Raw genomic sequence first — 16,476 nt, 5'->3', positions numbered from 1 at the left:
CTGTCATCCGGTGCTCCTCAGGCTGCTCCGATGGTCTGCAGATGGGTTGAATTGGTTTCTCCGCAGAAGTAATTTTACTATTTACTGAGTGCAACTAATGGTATACTATAGGATTTGCTCGAGTTGTTCACAGGCCACACTATAAAACCACACTAAAAGCATTTGATGTCCTGTCGGTCACATTGATGATTATTGAAAAAAAAGAATACCGTAATCATACGATTCCTTTTCACCTACAGTAAACAATGGTTAAAGATTATGGGAACAATGGTGATCAAAACATTCTCTAAACGGTGTCTTCTATAAAAAAAACTGCAGGAACAGAAACATATTTCTGAATGGACATTGTATCTGATGTATTTGGCACTTTAGTAGAGTCCGTCTCAGCAAAGATGTATGTTCTGGAGTGTTGTAACCATTCGGTGGCTGTTGTGCTCCCCCACCTTCCCTGCTGGATGGGTTCATTTAAGTTCTAGTCTCTGTGAGAAAGACAGATAGATGTAAACTTTATTTCTCCTCAGGGGGAAATTCGTTTGTAGCAGCAGCAATTTACAGAGTAAAATATAACGTATGGAATGCACAATATCTACAGTACAATAAAATACCAGAGCAGATATTGAATTGAAGGAATAGATTAATAAAAAATAAGCTGAAATAGAATGCACAGTATGAATATCGTGGTATTAATTAAATAAAATTAGCAACTAGTAAACTAAACAACCTGGACAGTAGAGCCAGGATCACCAACAACAAGCAACAGCCGTGTAGCGTTGTAGTCATGTGAAGGACGACGATCTGGCCCGAGGTGTTTTATTATAAAGTCTAATGGCAGAGGGCAGGAATGTTTTTCTGAATCTGTCCTTGTGACAGCGGAGCTGGATCAGTCTGTTGGAGAAAGTGCTCCGCTGTCCCTGCAGGAGGTGGTGGAGAGGGTGGTCCGGGTTATCCAATATGGATAATAGTTTCTTCAGTGTCCTCCTCTCCACCACCTCTTCCAGATAGTCTTGTTTGCAGCCAATGATGGAGCCGGCCTTCTTAACTAGTTTGTTAAGTCTGTTGGTGTCTCCGGCTCCAATGCTGCTCCCCCAGCAGACTACGGCGAAGTACAGTGTACTGGCCACAACAGACCGGTAGAACATCTCCAACATCTTGCTGCACACGTTGAAGGATCGAAGTTTCCTCAAGAAAAAGAGTCGACTCATCCCCTTCTTGTACACAGCGTTGATGTTGGTCTTCCAGTTCAGTCTGCTGTCGATGGAGACACCAGGTACTTGTACTCCTCCACCATGTCCACATCCTCTCCCAGAACTCTCAGCGGTTGTGGAGCCGTCGTCTTCCTCCTGAAGTCGACCACCTTCTCTCTGGTCTTGGCCACGTTCAGACGCAGGTGATTTCTACCGGCCCACTCCACAAAGTCCTCTACTACTGCCCTGTACTCCTCCTCCCGTCCGTCCCTTATACACCCGACCACTGCAGAGTCATCAGAGAACTTCTGCAGATGGCATGACCCTGAGTTGTAGTGGAAGTCAGTGGTGTACAAGGTGAACAGGAAGGGAGACAGAACAGTTCCCTGTGGGGTTCCAACATCACTGACCACCGTATCAGACAGCACACGGCCCAGTCGGACAAACTGTGGTCTGCCCGTGAGGTAGTCAGTGATCCAGGAGACGGTGGACGCGTTCACCCCCACCACCACCACCACCCGCAGCTTCTCACTCAGCAGCACTGGTTGGATGGTGTTGAATGCACTGGAGAAATCAAAGAAAGTGATTCTCACAGAGCCACCGGATCCATCCAGGTGCGACTGAGCTCGCTGCAGCAGGTAGATGACGGCGTCGTCCACCCCCACATGAGGCTGGTATGCAAATTGCAGAGGGTCCAGTGAGGATTTCACCTGTGGCCGGAGGCGGGCCAAGACCAGCCTCTCCAGCACCTTCATCACATGGGATGTGAGGGCAACTGGTCGGTAGTCATTGAGGCCAGATGGTGTCGTCTTCTTCGGTACAGGAACCAGGCACGACGTCTTCCACAGCACCGGGACTTCCTCCTGCTTCAGGCTCAGGTTGAAGAGGTGTTGAAGGACTTTAGACCATTAGACCAGAAAGCATTGTTATGCTTGCTGAGAGCCTGATTTCCTAAAGCGGATAGAAAAGCATAAACATTGATTTATGTTGTTGTGCTGATGTATTTCACTAGTTTTGCCAACAGAGGGCTCAGCAACCTTTGCTTTCATGATGTCTGACTTCTGTGATTGCAAATGTAAAGCTAGGAATACACTACGCATACTTGATGAAAGGAAAACCCATATAATACCCTTTTTTAGTACAGTTTAAGGTTTTCTTGAAAATTGTTGCTACTCCTTTTAGGAGTTGGAGGCAGAAGAACTTGTGGTATCAACAAAAAACTGCTGCTCCAAAACTTTGAGATGATGTAATGGCATCCATTTTGGTCACATTTTAAAAGGCCACATACTAAACAGCTGCGAGATGTTGACCGTGCTCAAGTGAGACGACTGAGCCCGTGTTTGTGTTCTGACTTCCATGAGCCTTGTTTAGGTCATATCCCCAGAATATATAAGACACACACACTACAGAGCTTTATTAGATTAACACAGGTTAGTTTATTGAATTAGCATCTATAAGATGGGTTCAACTTACTCCTAAACTGTTCCTCTGCTACTACCTTGTTGTTGAGCTTCAACCAGCTTTTTCTTTCAGTCTGTCTTCCAAACTTCTTTGTATCCTCCCAGCAGAACAGTACACTGACTGCAGCTGATTTATGCATGTAGAGCATGTCAGGACGCTCTAACGTGTGAACAGTCCTATGGGGTACCTCTTTGTTGCACTGCAGAAGGTATCTCATGTGGTGGTTACAGCGTTTTCTGGAAGTGTAGCACCCAGGCTCCGGTTCCCCCCTCGTGTTAACACTGTTGGCTCTGTCAGCACCTTTGCCGTAGTTTGGACTGTGAGCGCTGTTGGCTGTGAGCTACCGGCTCAGGTTTTCACCATGTTGAGAGCTATTGAGAGGCAATCGAATAGCTCCTCATCTTGTGTTATGGACCATTTTTAAAAAAGTACCAAAAGTGACTACATCCCGCCCTGTCATTGGGTTACTCATCATGGCTCGAACTAGCACCGACACTGTATTTCCACATGAAAGCTGCTGCTGAAGCAGTGCTCTTCAGTCATGGTCCTGGACCCCCATGGACCCAACGTCCTGCTAGTTTATATTGTAGCCCCTCTAATGAGGACGGATTTACACCTGGGAGACCAGGTTGTTATTGTTCACAGGTCACAGGTGAGTGTTGAGATGTTTTGATCACAGTTAAAAGTAAAGTGCTAATACATCTGGAGCAAACTAATATTCCTAGTGAGCGGCTCACATGATTGAAACTGATTTGGTTTCACTGCTGTTTTAGATTATGTCAGAAACACTAATGATTACCTCGCTCTGTCCACAGCTCACTGGGTGCCAATTCAGGTCTATAGGTGGAATCATCTGTGAGGCACTTGACAACTTCCTCCGAGTTAAACAAAGCGATGCAGACTACTGTAATAGGAACTTAGTTTTTGATCATCTCTTTGACCTTTTTATTTTAATGATTTTAAACAACAAAGGAGTGGAAGCTGCTGGGGTACTCACTAAACTAGGAGGAAATGAGAAGATCATTTTGGGTTTAACCAAGCGTTACATCGGACCACTGTTTCGTTTGACTTGCAGAGGAATATATGTTGGACCTGACTCTTGGGTTTTTAGTGCAATATTTCTCAATATTTGCAGCAGGTTTATAATTACAGTTTGCTTTACCCATCATTTCCTTTTGACTGGTGGAATAACTTTGTGTTAGCTCGTGGATGGAGTTGGTCAGAGTTGCTATATTTGCGGCTACACATCTTTATTCGTCAGTAGAACAAAAGAGGAACAAAGTGTCGACTCCAGGCTGGATGCTGCTAATGGAAGATGGAGTAAAAGGGTTCTCTTCCTCTCACTGTCTCTTCTTCTATGCTCATAAAAATTCCTGCAGGCGCTGGGAGAGGGTGGAAGGTGGTGCTCTGGGCCTTTGGGCCAGCGCAGTTTGCTTTCTGCCCCCCCCCCCCCCCCCCAGTCGGAAAATAAACTTTCATCACTGGTTGATTTATGGGTCGTTGGGATTCTCCCCTGAGATGAGAAAGTCTTTTTGGATTCTTCTTATATAAATGAATGCTGTTTTTGTGTTGTTGTACAGCTCCAGTTCTTACACTTAGACGTGGGAGATTTAGGCAACGGTCACATGTTCATGTGCCACTAAGGATGGTCTGTGGGGCACAATAATACATGCTGTTTCATTGTGCTTTACACACACACACACACACACACACATCTTCACAACCTCTCCTCCAGAACTGTGGGTCATTGAGGAGCTGGTGGGGTGGAGTCAGGTCAGTGTAACACGGGGCCTCATGGCAGGAGACAGTGTTGTTTGAAGCGCCATTAACTCTTAGGGCCCTGAGCTGTCCCTTGAAGTTTCTAACTATAGCAGGAGGCACAGGGGCTAGACGCGTATGTCATGGTCAGTAGCACTACTCTAAAATTGATTTGTTTTATGGTATAACAAGTGAAAGACTTCATGAACCCTATGGCGTTGCCATTGATTTCTCTTTGACACAGTCAAAACATTCTGAATAAACAAATTCAATATCCAGGTATTCTTTTTTATCTTTGCAGTCTGAATAAGCTATAAAGTGAACCTTGAGTGAGGGCACTTGGAGTTGAGTATTCCAGCAGCCAATGTGATAACGTTAAGATATGGGTTAAGAGTTCAGTTGTCGTTAAAGTCTGCTTTTTTGGAGAGGGCCACAACATTGTCTTTAAAGACTTGGACCGGGGGGGAATCTGGATTTTACAGCTCTGACTTCACACCGGTGTTATCGTCTGACATGTAGTGACTGTACGCCACAGCATAAAATGAGTGACTGAAGTATTCACAACATATCACCAGTTTCATGAAATACTATCGTATGCAAGTTAAAGGTAGAATGTAGGATTAGACTTGACTAATACAAAAAATATTACCTCTCAATCATCTGTATCTGCAGAGGCCGTGCCCTCTGCCTGTATTGTCTTATTTTGCTGTCTTCGGGACGTTTCTGGGCATCAACCTCCTAATAAAAACATGTACCGACCAGGTGCCAGATCATAAGCATGCATCCAAGAGGAAGCTACGAAAATGGTGGACACTGTCGAAATAATGCAAATATATATACGTATATAGCGAGTCGGAATGCCAAGTGGACAAAGTTCGTTCTGAAATTAAAGTGAATTTTGCAAGTGCTCTTCTGGTGTCATCGACCAACTTTGAATGTTGTGTTTACAAACCGCAAGTGAGAAATCCTACTCATTCTGCCCTTAAGGTCAATTACTGTAGTCCACCTTAATTATTACTAATAATTGATCATATAACTTAAGAAATAATAACTTTTTCATTGACATTTCCATTATGGTGACTAATTCTATAAACACTTAAGTTGTCACTGGATGCAGCCCATTTTCAAAATCTGTGTGTTTTTATATCAATCAATGCAAATATCTTAATTCTGCATTCTTTAGATCACTAAAGTGAATCTCTGTGAGAGTTGAACAGAGAGATACTTTAATACATTTTAAATGGAGCCTCGTCGCATGTTGTGTGGTCGCTCTTTTATCCTGCACATTTTTCTCTGTATGGGTACTAAAGTCTACTTCATTTGTCCATAGGCCCGCTGGTTCTGGGAAGCCTACTTCAGCTCCATGAAGGCTATTGGCTTGACAACGCTCCAGATCATCAATGACCGCATCTACCCCTATGCTGCACAAACTTATGAGCAGTGGAACAATCCTCCCGTGGTGGTATGTAACTGTGTGGACCTGATGTTCATGTGCCTTTTGCAAGTATTTATAACCATAAGCCATGGAGCAAGACTATTGTATCCGCACCCTCTATTCCTAGCAGACGTGTGAGTGAAACCCATCCAGGATGGAGCTTTGACCGTACAGACGCTCACAGTGCCACATAAGCTTCCCCACTCTCCTGTGCCTTGTAAGCCGAAGCCTCTGTGGAAGAGTGACAGAAGATGCCTTCAGTCTTTCTGAAGCGCCACACATGCTGCGCTTCACAGTTTGGTGTTCACCCAGCTAGCTCTGAGGCAGCCAGTTTGTGTCAGCAGTTCTGCTCTAGGAGGATGCCTCCGTTGTGGTGAAAAATAGGTTCCTGTGTGTCTGAGTCATGCGTTTGTAGAGAATATGCTGGATGTGAAGAATGGTGTGTGTTTAGTATCCCTGTGGTTGTGGGAGTTTGTGGCTGCAGACAGCTTGGCTGGGCGACCATCTCTCAGGAGTTGTTAATCAGTACGGTCTGATCTAGAGTCTGTGGGGTAGAGGCGTGGCCATGTGAGCATGTGTGTGGATGCACAATGGTGTCTTTGCATCTGTCAAATGTCTACAAGTATCCCAGTATAAGTAGATCCACTACAATTCTAAGTTTAGAGCGATGGCAGTCACAATCGGGTTGCGTTGGTGTAGACATGCAGCGCTGTGAGGGCTGTTTATTGATGTTTGTTGTTCCGGTGTAATAGGCTGACAGTCGAGCTGACATTGGTTGCCTGTTTTCCTCTGAGCAAGTTTTGTCAGTTTGTAGTTTGTTAATTAATCAGCAGTTACACCTGACATTGCCCACTTATGGCTAAATGTTTTGTCAAAGTGTCGAATCCATCAGTATCACTCGGGTCTCGAGGTTTGTCGAGACCCAGAGGAGGTTATTTGTGTCAGGGTGCAGACCTTTGGTCATTCCAGCCTGAGATAGGAGATGAGGTGTTTTCTCGATGGATTCAGTGAGTGGATGGTGAGAAGAACTTGCGCTGAGCACTAAATAAATCAGGCAGACATTTTTCCCCCCTCTCCTCCTGTAGTCTTTAGGCTGGTAATTGAAAGCACATTTCCCAGGATTGCTGGTGCCTTTTTGGGGGGGGGGGGGTTCAGAATAAAGGACAGGCTGCTTTTTGTTTTGGAGTTGTAGGTAGTGGGCATACTTGTTAGGTTTCTACAAGAATCAAAGCATCTCAGAGTTAAAAAAAAAGATGTTGTGGTGATTACACCTGGGTCTTATTTGATCACTATCGTGTTTAAAAGTTACAGCATCGTCTGAGTACCATGTACTATAAAATGTAGTATGCTGTGTTCATACTACGAGGCTACAAGTAGTTTTCAATGGAAGCTACAAACTGACGCCTCACACTTGCTGCTGCATGATGGGCGTGATGCGCTATAAATCAAAGTTGAGCTGGTCTCATCTTGTTTTTAAACGCCCCAATGACGCAGTTAAGCGTCGACCAATCACATGTTTATGTTTCACCGTTTCCGCTGTTCACCCACCATCGATGGGAATACTTTGAATACCTTTTTAAAATGGAAGCTCAGCAGTTTTAACCTCAGTTATTTTCTTTTGAAAACCAGTTTGCTGAAATAGAGCCAAGCTAATACAAACACACATCACTGTCATAATGCTGGTGGAGAAGATACTGTATCTTGGGTTTCAACTTTGTTTGCATCGTTCAGAAACAATTTGAAAAATCTGATTTAATCTACGAGTACTGTGCCTCTGCATCTCTGTACATTAGTAATACTTCTATTTGCGAATGTGGTAAAGTTGAAAGTAAAACTGTATTTGTGCTTCCGTGGAAGTGTTTCTACGGACAGATGGCACTTTGTAGATTTTCATTTTATCTTGCTCATAATCTGAAAACCCCTAAAATAACAAAGAACCACTCAAGTAGTTCAAATAACCAAATAAAACTCTTTTATTAATTTTTTTTTAGTGTCAGTTTAAAGTCTAAAAAACACATTTGCTCCTTCAGATCTGTCTGACATAATGAACTGCGGCTTTCTTTTCATCTAATTTATTCAGTTTGACAAATGACTTAAGTGGTCTCTGACCTCTTTATTCTGTTTAAATGCATCTTTGCTGGGTACAAGTGTTAGTTTAATTATTTCCCCCTCGGCTTGTTTGACAACGTGAGAATGACCAAAGGGAAGTTTCCACTTGCCAGTAAAGTGATGTTTTATTGGTGACGGGAGTCACCGATGTAGTCTAAAAGGCAGTGGCCGTGTCTCTGTTGACAGACTTGTGTTGCCGCTGTGGGAGGAGCCACATGATCACTGTGAAACGGGGTTTATGTGAGCTTCAAGAAGCCCACAGATTGACTGTGTTAGATATGCTCCCATGGCCCTTCTCAGGCTGATTGTCACTGTAACCAGAGTGGAACATTTTTGGAGCCTTTGATGAAGTTCATCGAGAGTGAACCCTGGTGCTCCGATGTGTGTCTGTGTTTGAGTAGCACAAGCTTGTAAACGAAAGTTTGTCTTTTTATTTCACTTGAGAAAACATTCTTTTATAAACAAAAGCAGTAGTTGTGCCAGATGTTTTGTCACTGTTATCCAAATGACTATAACGTTTTGAACTTAAGTATTTAGGACACATGCCATCAGTGAAACTCACCTGTGGCTTCCTTACTTGGCATTGTGACGGGAAGCTTTTGGCTTCCTGTGCTTTGCCTCCGTTAGCCCCTGAGAGACATTATCGGATGAGTCTCGCTCCATAATAAAAACCATAATCTGGAAATTACTGCCTGTGACCTCACGGTCCAGTGAAGCAGTATTATGGAGCATAAAATCATGGAAAACATGACAGACGGGGTTAACACAGAGGACAGGCGGCTATAGCGCTGCACTAGCTTTCCATTGAAGTGAAACAGAATGAAAGAACAAGATGTCTGTGGCCTAAACAGTGTGTGTGTTTTTCTTTTGTTTCCTATCTTGTGCAGAAGTGGTCCAGTGTGAACAGCCCTCTGTTCCTGCCACTTATCCCACCCAGAGCCCCTGGGTTCACTGCAGTGGTGCTGACCTATGATCGCGTCGAGTCTCTTTTCCGGGTCATCACAGAAATCTCTAAGGTGCCTAGCTTGGCTAAGCTGCTGGTGGTGTGGAATAACCAGAACAAGAGTCCTCCTGAGGGTGAGTGGAACACATTCTCATTAACGCTAAGACACTTCATGAAGCTTTCCAAAAGATGTAGTTTGTCTATGCACTCAGTTTAGCTTTCTGTCTTTCATTACTGTCCATCATCAGTCGTAGTCCATCATAGATGTGTCATAGCAAGCTCTTGTTAGTTGTTATTTATTACTCTGTGTGCTCAAATTATTTGTCTTGATATGGCAATTAAGTACGCACCAGTTAATCGTGCCTTAGCGCGTTGACTGCTTCACTCAGACTGTGCGGGACCTGGAATTAAATCAGTCCTGCTGCTGTACAGAGTTGGCAAATGTAATGAAGCAATGAGACCACTTTGAAGTGCTCCCTCGTGGCTGAGAGTTGCCTTTTCATGAGAGGCATCAGCGGCGCCTGGCTGGAGCTTTGTGACCTATTGGAATTAACTAGGGGTCATTGCCGGGTCAGGCTCAGAGGGCTCAGTCCAATATGAAGTCACAGTTCCCCGTGCCTTGATCTGGTGTGTTTCCAGGCTGCCATCTTTTCCTGTTTTTTTTTTTTGTTGTTTTTAAGAAAATGCTGACCAAGTAAAGTAATGGGGTTTGTTTAGTTTTTGTTTTTTTTACACAATATAGCATTGTTGTTAAATATTGTTTTGTTGCTTCTTGAATATCGTTTTAGAAATAACAGTATCTGCATTTTGAGCCATGCCGAGGTAGCACTAAAGTTTTACACTTCACATAATAGCCTCATTCCTGCTGTCGCTTTCCAACTTAAGAAATAAAAGAAGGGATGACGGCAACACGGGCAGAGTGAGAGAAGCCATTCTGGGCATTTAACGTAGCAATTTTACCGAGAATAGCTTTTGACAGGAGACCTCAGACGTGGTTAGCAGGACCTGAAGCTCTTCTTATAGGCTGCCAGGTCCCAGTTCCCCCATCAATGAGGGGACACATTCTGTGTGATCCGTCCGTGCCATGGACACTGCCCAAGACGTTTGAAAGGCTCCCCTGACAAAACACTTTGTATAGTCGTGTGGCTAGATTTGCACATGCTTGAGGTTAGCTTAGCTATATGAGTCAGTGAAGTTAAACCCTCAGAGCACCGTTTTCCGCTGGCAGGACATGCTTCAAATAACTCTTTCAGTGGTAAATAATCTCAACTTTAGACACTGATAGTGTTCATATTTCGAGATGTTGTTCAGCCTTTAAAAAGGCATTACAGTGTGACATACTGTATATACAGTATTTACCTGTGTAGGGCGGCAACTAACAATTGTTTTCAAAGAATTATTTTGGAGATTATTTTCACAATTAGTTGATTAATTGCTTGGTTAATGAAACGTCGGAGAATAGTGTAAAATGCCCATCACAGTAGCCCAAAGTGACGTCTACCAAAAACTACAAAATCCAAAGATGGTAAACTAACCAGCAATATAAGCAGCAAATCAGTAAATGGTGACTTAGCCTACGGCCCACTGATGAAAGTGTTGCAATATTTATATATTTGCAGTATTATAAACTGGGCGTCCACGGTTGACATACCCAGAAATAAATGTAATATTAAGTTACTGACTTGTATCATGAAGTAATCACAGGAAGTGCAACGCATTTGTCAGTGAGGTTGACTCTGACCACTGTCGTTCATTATAGATGCGTAAACACAACGGTCAGTTCCGCCGTTTTTTGACAGTGGAACAGTTTTAAACATTGCACGAGTATTGGAACGAGAAAGCAGTGAGCTTTTAGGTGAAGAGCTGCAGTGAGGGAACCAAATACTTTCACTTTTTGTGTTTGCGGACTCATGCTGTGTGCAGCATGAAACCAGATCAAATCGGTTGCTCACAGGATGATGGAAAACAGGCAATTATTACCTGACTTCTTTATTAAAATGACAATAGTTAGTTTTTCTCCCGCCGCTATTCCTGGACCTGTAGCAATAAACCGTATTTGCCGTTACTACCAGTTAATAGGGTCAGGACTGAAATCGTACGGATTGCTACTTTAACCGATTGAGCGACTGAATTGTTTCCGCTCTGTATCTATGTGTATAAAACTATAAATGCGGCTGCTATTATTGTATTGTTTTCCTCCTTCCAGAGTCTCTTTGGCCAAAGATTGGCGTTCCTCTCAAAGTGGTGCGGACGAAGGAGAACAAGCTGAGTAACCGCTTCTTCCCCTACGACGAGATCGAGACAGAAGCTGTGCTAGCGATCGACGACGACATCATCATGCTGACATCTGATGAACTGCAGTTTGGCTACGAGGTGAGAAAAAGAAAACTTAGCCTTGACCATGCTTTCCTATCTTTCCTCTGACGGCACGTACTGCAGGGACACAGTTAAAATTGATCCCAGAGTTTAAAGTCATTCAGGAGGATTACGGTCTCATTCTGCTCTCGGTGGGGATTTGACTCCCTGCTGAACGTGTTTGATGTGTGAGGAATGACGACGGGTCTCGAACTGATGCTTTCCATGCCCACATACCTGTCGGGCCCCACTGAGCCAGGCACACTCACCTGAATCCATTTAGAAGCCGTTTAATAAAATTGTGCTCAGTTTAAGGATAATTACATGGAATTGTAGGCCGGATAGGGGAGCTGTCTGTCTGCTGGTGTCAAAGCCTGAGATATTCAGCCAATCAAAAAGCTACTTCTATCTGAAGATATCTCACACTGCAATCTTTGAAACACCCCTTAATTATTCGTGTTTTAGTGAGACATCGGTTCATCGCCTTTCGTTCAATTCACGTGAACATTAACGACAATCTGTTTCCTGTCCTGCTCCAGGTCTGGAGGGAGTTCCCAGACCGCCTGGTGGGCTACCCAGGCCGGCTGCACCTTTGGGACCACGAAATGGGGAAGTGGAAGTATGAATCGGAGTGGACCAACGAGGTCTCCATGGTCCTAACTGGAGCCGCCTTCTACCACAAGGTGACATGGGAAAAAGATGAAGAGGTTTTGTCTGCTTGAGCTACGCCCCTTCCACGCTCGTTTCCCTTAGAGCTGCTGGGGTATCTTTGGACTTTTGCTTAGTAATGATGCACACAGCACCAATTTTGAAAAGGAAAATGTCCATCACATCTGGATGTCTGATTTTTAAAAATTCCGTTTGCAGAAAGGATTTGAGAATTCCCGGGAGACCTCTGTTATGGGTATGTGGAGTATTTCAGGGAAGAAGATTACAGTGATAGACGAGCAGCGTGTCGTAGGTAGAGCAAGGTTATCTCCCTTCTACTTAAAACTTACTTAAGTTCAAAGCAAGTCCTGGTGCAGTGGTGCCTCCTACATACTTGGGTCACCATTCAAACGGTGTTTGCATTGTTGCAATGCAGTATATCTATATATGACACCTCGTAATCATTTATTGTTTCCATTCCAGTACTTCAACTATTTGTACACCTACAAGATGCCAGGAGACATCAAGAACTGGGTGGACGCTCACATGAACTGTGAAGATATTGCCATGAACTTCCTGGTGGCGAACATCACGGGCAAAGCCCCCATAAAGGTGCGTCCATATCTCTGACGGAGCAGACCAGCATCTCTGGGTTTGATCAGTTCTCACTCCTTCGACTTCACCGCCTCCCCCCCCCCCCTTCCCATCACTCTGACTGTGCCCAGGTGCAGGGGGCCCGAGCTTAAGCCCAGCCTTAACCTTCCCTTATCTGCGTGTCACTCACTGGCACTCCCCCTCTGAGTATGTTATCCTAAGCTCACCGGGGCTCACGCACACCCTGCCATCGAATCACGAGCTGCAAACTTCCCTACGCCTGCAGCCGCTCTCCCACCGTATCTCCCATATATCAGGTTCCTTCAGAAAACACCCACCCTCTCCAGCCGACCCCTCCTATCTTCCTCTCTCGGTGTCGCTCACTTTCTTCTGCACACACACACACACACACACACATTCACAGGTTCAGAGCGTTGGGGGTGTAAATGTTAGATGGGGGTTAGACAGAGGAAAGCCATACTCCATATATCTCTCCAACTGCACTGATGAGATGACTTTTCTTTTCTGTTTTTTGTTCAACAAAAGTTCTTGTAGGATGTCGTAGACTTATTTCTTCAGACCGGACAGTTTTATTAGCGTCCGTCTGGGCTGCTCAGGTTTAACAAACGGTTGTAGTGAGCTGACATTACTGGTGTGACTTCTGTTCAGGTGACCCCCAGGAAGAAGTTCAAGTGCCCTGAGTGCACTGCCATTGATGGACTGTCCCTGGATCAGACGCACATGGTGGAGAGGTATGACACTTTGTTTTGGAAAAATCGGGAATGAAATAAGCAGAAGTAGAATTGTTTCTTTTTTTAAATTTTGTGTGTGTGTAGAACCTTCAACTGTAACTCTCTTGTTCCTCTGTTTGTGTCTGTAACTAAAGCAGTCTTGCGTGCGTTGCACACACCACATTACTTTGGCTTGGTCTTGTGCATAACTAGTTATTACAGCTGTTTGTCTTTGGTTTTCATCCTTCTTTTTGTTTTGTTCTGAATATTAAAATGCATATTTGAATTTGGTTACAAAAACTGAGCGAAAAATTGTTGTTGGACACTTTCTCCCCACTTTTCTATTCACTTCCTTTTTCCAGATGTATTTCTGCTCATTGCAAGATATCCTTGTTTACAGTAAACTGCAGTCAACAGAGTCTGGTTGCTGCAGATCACAGTGACATCAAATATGGGCAAAACTCAATTTCAAACAATCTGCTCCGTTTTTCAAAACGTGCAGTATTTAACTGAAGTACAGTAAAGAATGTTATGACTTCATTATTTTCAGCTCTTCCGGTTACCTCTTTCTCTGAGCTGTACAAAATACACACAAGACTGTATATCCTCTACATGCCAGGAAATTTAAGTATTACCTTATGTGAAATATAGAGGAAAGAAACTCTTTGAGGAAGATGGGCACCTTACAACAGCTTAAAGGAAAGACAAGTAAAGACCGCATCCATCTACATCAATTGCAAACGTTACTAATCAGAAGCTGCAGAAATGTTTTAGCCTGTTTTTAAAGTAAATAAGTTGTGTTTTCGTCCCTAGATCTGAGTGCATCAACAAGTTTGCGTCTGTGTTTGGCACGATGCCTCTGAAGGTGGTGGAACACCGTGCGGACCCTGTGCTCTACAAAGACGATTTCCCAGAGAAGCTCAAGAGCTTCCCCAACATCGGCAGCCTCTGACCGGCCCGTCGCAGCCTCAACTCTGCAACATCCGTCACCAACATCGTCTTTTACATCAAGACTTCAATATTCAGGCTAAAGTGGCACATGCGGCGCCTCGCGCCTTCTCCATGTGATGAGGATGATGACTTGTTTATTTGGCTGAAAGTGAAAGATATTCTCAAACATTTACCGATATGAATACACGCACTGTTACATGATCTGTGATTGGAGGGTCAGCCTGAGTGGATGTGTGATGGACAGGCTGGCTGGCTGACTGAAGGCTTGTGGTGTCTCACTGTTACTGTTTGGAGCTGGAAGCTTTGAGCTCCAGCTGCTCTGGAATCAGTGTATACAGTGTATATATTTGTATTTCGCAGCAGTGCTGTACAATGGTCATAATTTATGATGCTCCAACCAGGAATTATTATTTTATTTTTCAAAAGATGCCATGGACCTGATTATTTGTCCTGTATTAAAAGTAAAACATGTTTCATTTACATGACGTATATGCTTAGATGGCGTATCGATGTAGGCTTAATCGATCAGGTAATTGAATGTGATAACAAACTATACATACCAAGATGATGTACAGTAAATGTTTCATACGTTCTGCTTTAATCAGATTGCGAAGCTGGTACCATGAATCTAAAATTTAGAAAGATTAACGAATGACTTTAAAAAGACTGCTGAACGTCTTGAATTGTCATTTCATACGGCCTCAGCAAGCTTTTTGTGCTAATTTAATTTAATTTAATTTAAGCAGCTACTCCGTCATTTCATGCGCTGAGTTGTGTGAACACTGCATAAGCATAGGAGTAACTATTTGTTTGCCATGCATTCGAAGAAATGTACTGTATAATATTAGACTATTCCCAGCTCCACACTTCAAAACTATTTGTATAAACTACAATGCTTTGTTTTTAATTTTCCATTATTCCTGTTGTGTGTGTGTACAGTATATATTTTTGTCTTTTATCACTAGTTGTCCCAGCTCTAGTATTTTGGCTATAACATTGAAAGCAATGCCGTCTTTAAGATGTTAACCTTGCCCAGTTATGGTTTTATTTGCCTTTTTTATTATTATTTTAACAAGTTCAGTGAAATTGTTTTACATTTTTTTGACTGCTTTTATGTATCCGAGTGTACATATGACTTTGTAATACACGATAAGTAAAGACAACACTAATATGTCTCACAATATTAATGTTCCTTTTTCAATCTGTGTGTGTGAGTGTGTGTGAGAGGGAAGAAGAAGAAAGACTCTTTCCCTTTTCTTCATTCAAATCTGTGGCCGTCCGGAGCAGACCCTCCGTGTCCCGGCCGATGCTCTGCTCCGCTCCACTCCGTCAGCTGTTGTTAATATACGCGGCCTAATCCACCCTGTTCAATGTCAGCAGTTCAAAAGGGCGCAGTTCGTATTATTGTCAACTTCAATTAGTGCGATACTCATGCGGGCTGTGCGATCTCATTTCAGCACTCGCGTCTCTTCAAAGGGACAGAAATGTGTGCAGATGTCAGAATGGGACTAAATGGTGACACAATATTTTGGCACGGTGCTGCAATTGTAGCAGAAGAGAGCGTGTCCCTTTAATGCAACTCCTAGGGTGGCGTTGTTGTGCTCTCTAAAACAGTGTGTCCGCCTATGCGCTCTACTTCTGTGCCACCTACTGCTCCTGTCACTACCAGTGCACCTGTCACAGAGAGGCTAGTGTTCATGCCTCGAGACAGGAAATGCCCTATGTTTAGAGGACTGTCAGGTATCGGGTTGAATGAGTGGATTGAGGAGGTGCACGCATGTATGAGGGCACGAAGGTTATCTAATTCCGATCAGGCATTCTTTTTATTTGATCACTTAGGAGAGGCACGGGAGGAAATTAAATTTAGCATTTTGTATTGGAACCACGTCTCCTGCACATTTGTATAATGAACCTGAGTGTCTTTGGAAACCTAATACTGATCAGGGGAAAAGTGAATCTTTAGGTGCAACTCCTAGGGTGGCGTTGTTGTGCTCTCTAAAACAGTTTGTCCGCCTCTCGCCACACACAGTAATATGCTGCAGATTCAAGTTGTGGCCGACCGGTTTCTTTATCTGACGACTTGAAAGGCTTTTCTTTAGACTGGGAGTGATTTGAGAGATCTCTACTAAAAGGAGAATAGTTCTCTGTGTTAACAGCTAGAGGGAACCACCATTACCTTCTATAGACCATTTAAACATAATTACATTGCTAGGCAGCAGCTTGGGTCCATGTTTACTTCCTGTCTGCTTGTGTCATTCACATATACCGGAAATAAACTCTGATTAGTTTGAGACGTTTATGTTTACA

General features: G+C 43.6%; 1 protein-coding gene across 1 annotated transcript in view; it reads left to right on the top strand.

Moving 5' to 3' along the window:
* Positions 1–15,352, top strand: part of ext2 (exostosin glycosyltransferase 2) — a 20,445-nt gene extending 5,093 nt beyond the window's left edge. Inside the window, exons 9-15 of the mRNA XM_079295301.1 lie at positions 5,734–5,865; positions 8,835–9,024; positions 11,097–11,263; positions 11,785–11,928; positions 12,377–12,505; positions 13,157–13,239; positions 14,032–15,352. Of these exons, the coding sequence (XP_079151427.1) occupies positions 5,734–5,865; positions 8,835–9,024; positions 11,097–11,263; positions 11,785–11,928; positions 12,377–12,505; positions 13,157–13,239; positions 14,032–14,170 (984 nt within the window). The 3' untranslated portion in view covers positions 14,171–15,352. The remainder of the gene's footprint in view (positions 1–5,733; positions 5,866–8,834; positions 9,025–11,096; positions 11,264–11,784; positions 11,929–12,376; positions 12,506–13,156; positions 13,240–14,031) is intronic.
* Positions 15,353–16,476: the final 1,124 nt, after the last annotated feature.

The sequence above is a fragment of the Melanostigma gelatinosum genome (genome assembly GCF_949748355.1).
Source record: "Melanostigma gelatinosum genome assembly, chromosome: 2".
NCBI classification, from domain to species: domain Eukaryota; kingdom Metazoa; phylum Chordata; class Actinopteri; order Perciformes; family Zoarcidae; genus Melanostigma; species Melanostigma gelatinosum.
This window is presented reverse-complemented; position numbering and strand designations above follow the sequence as displayed.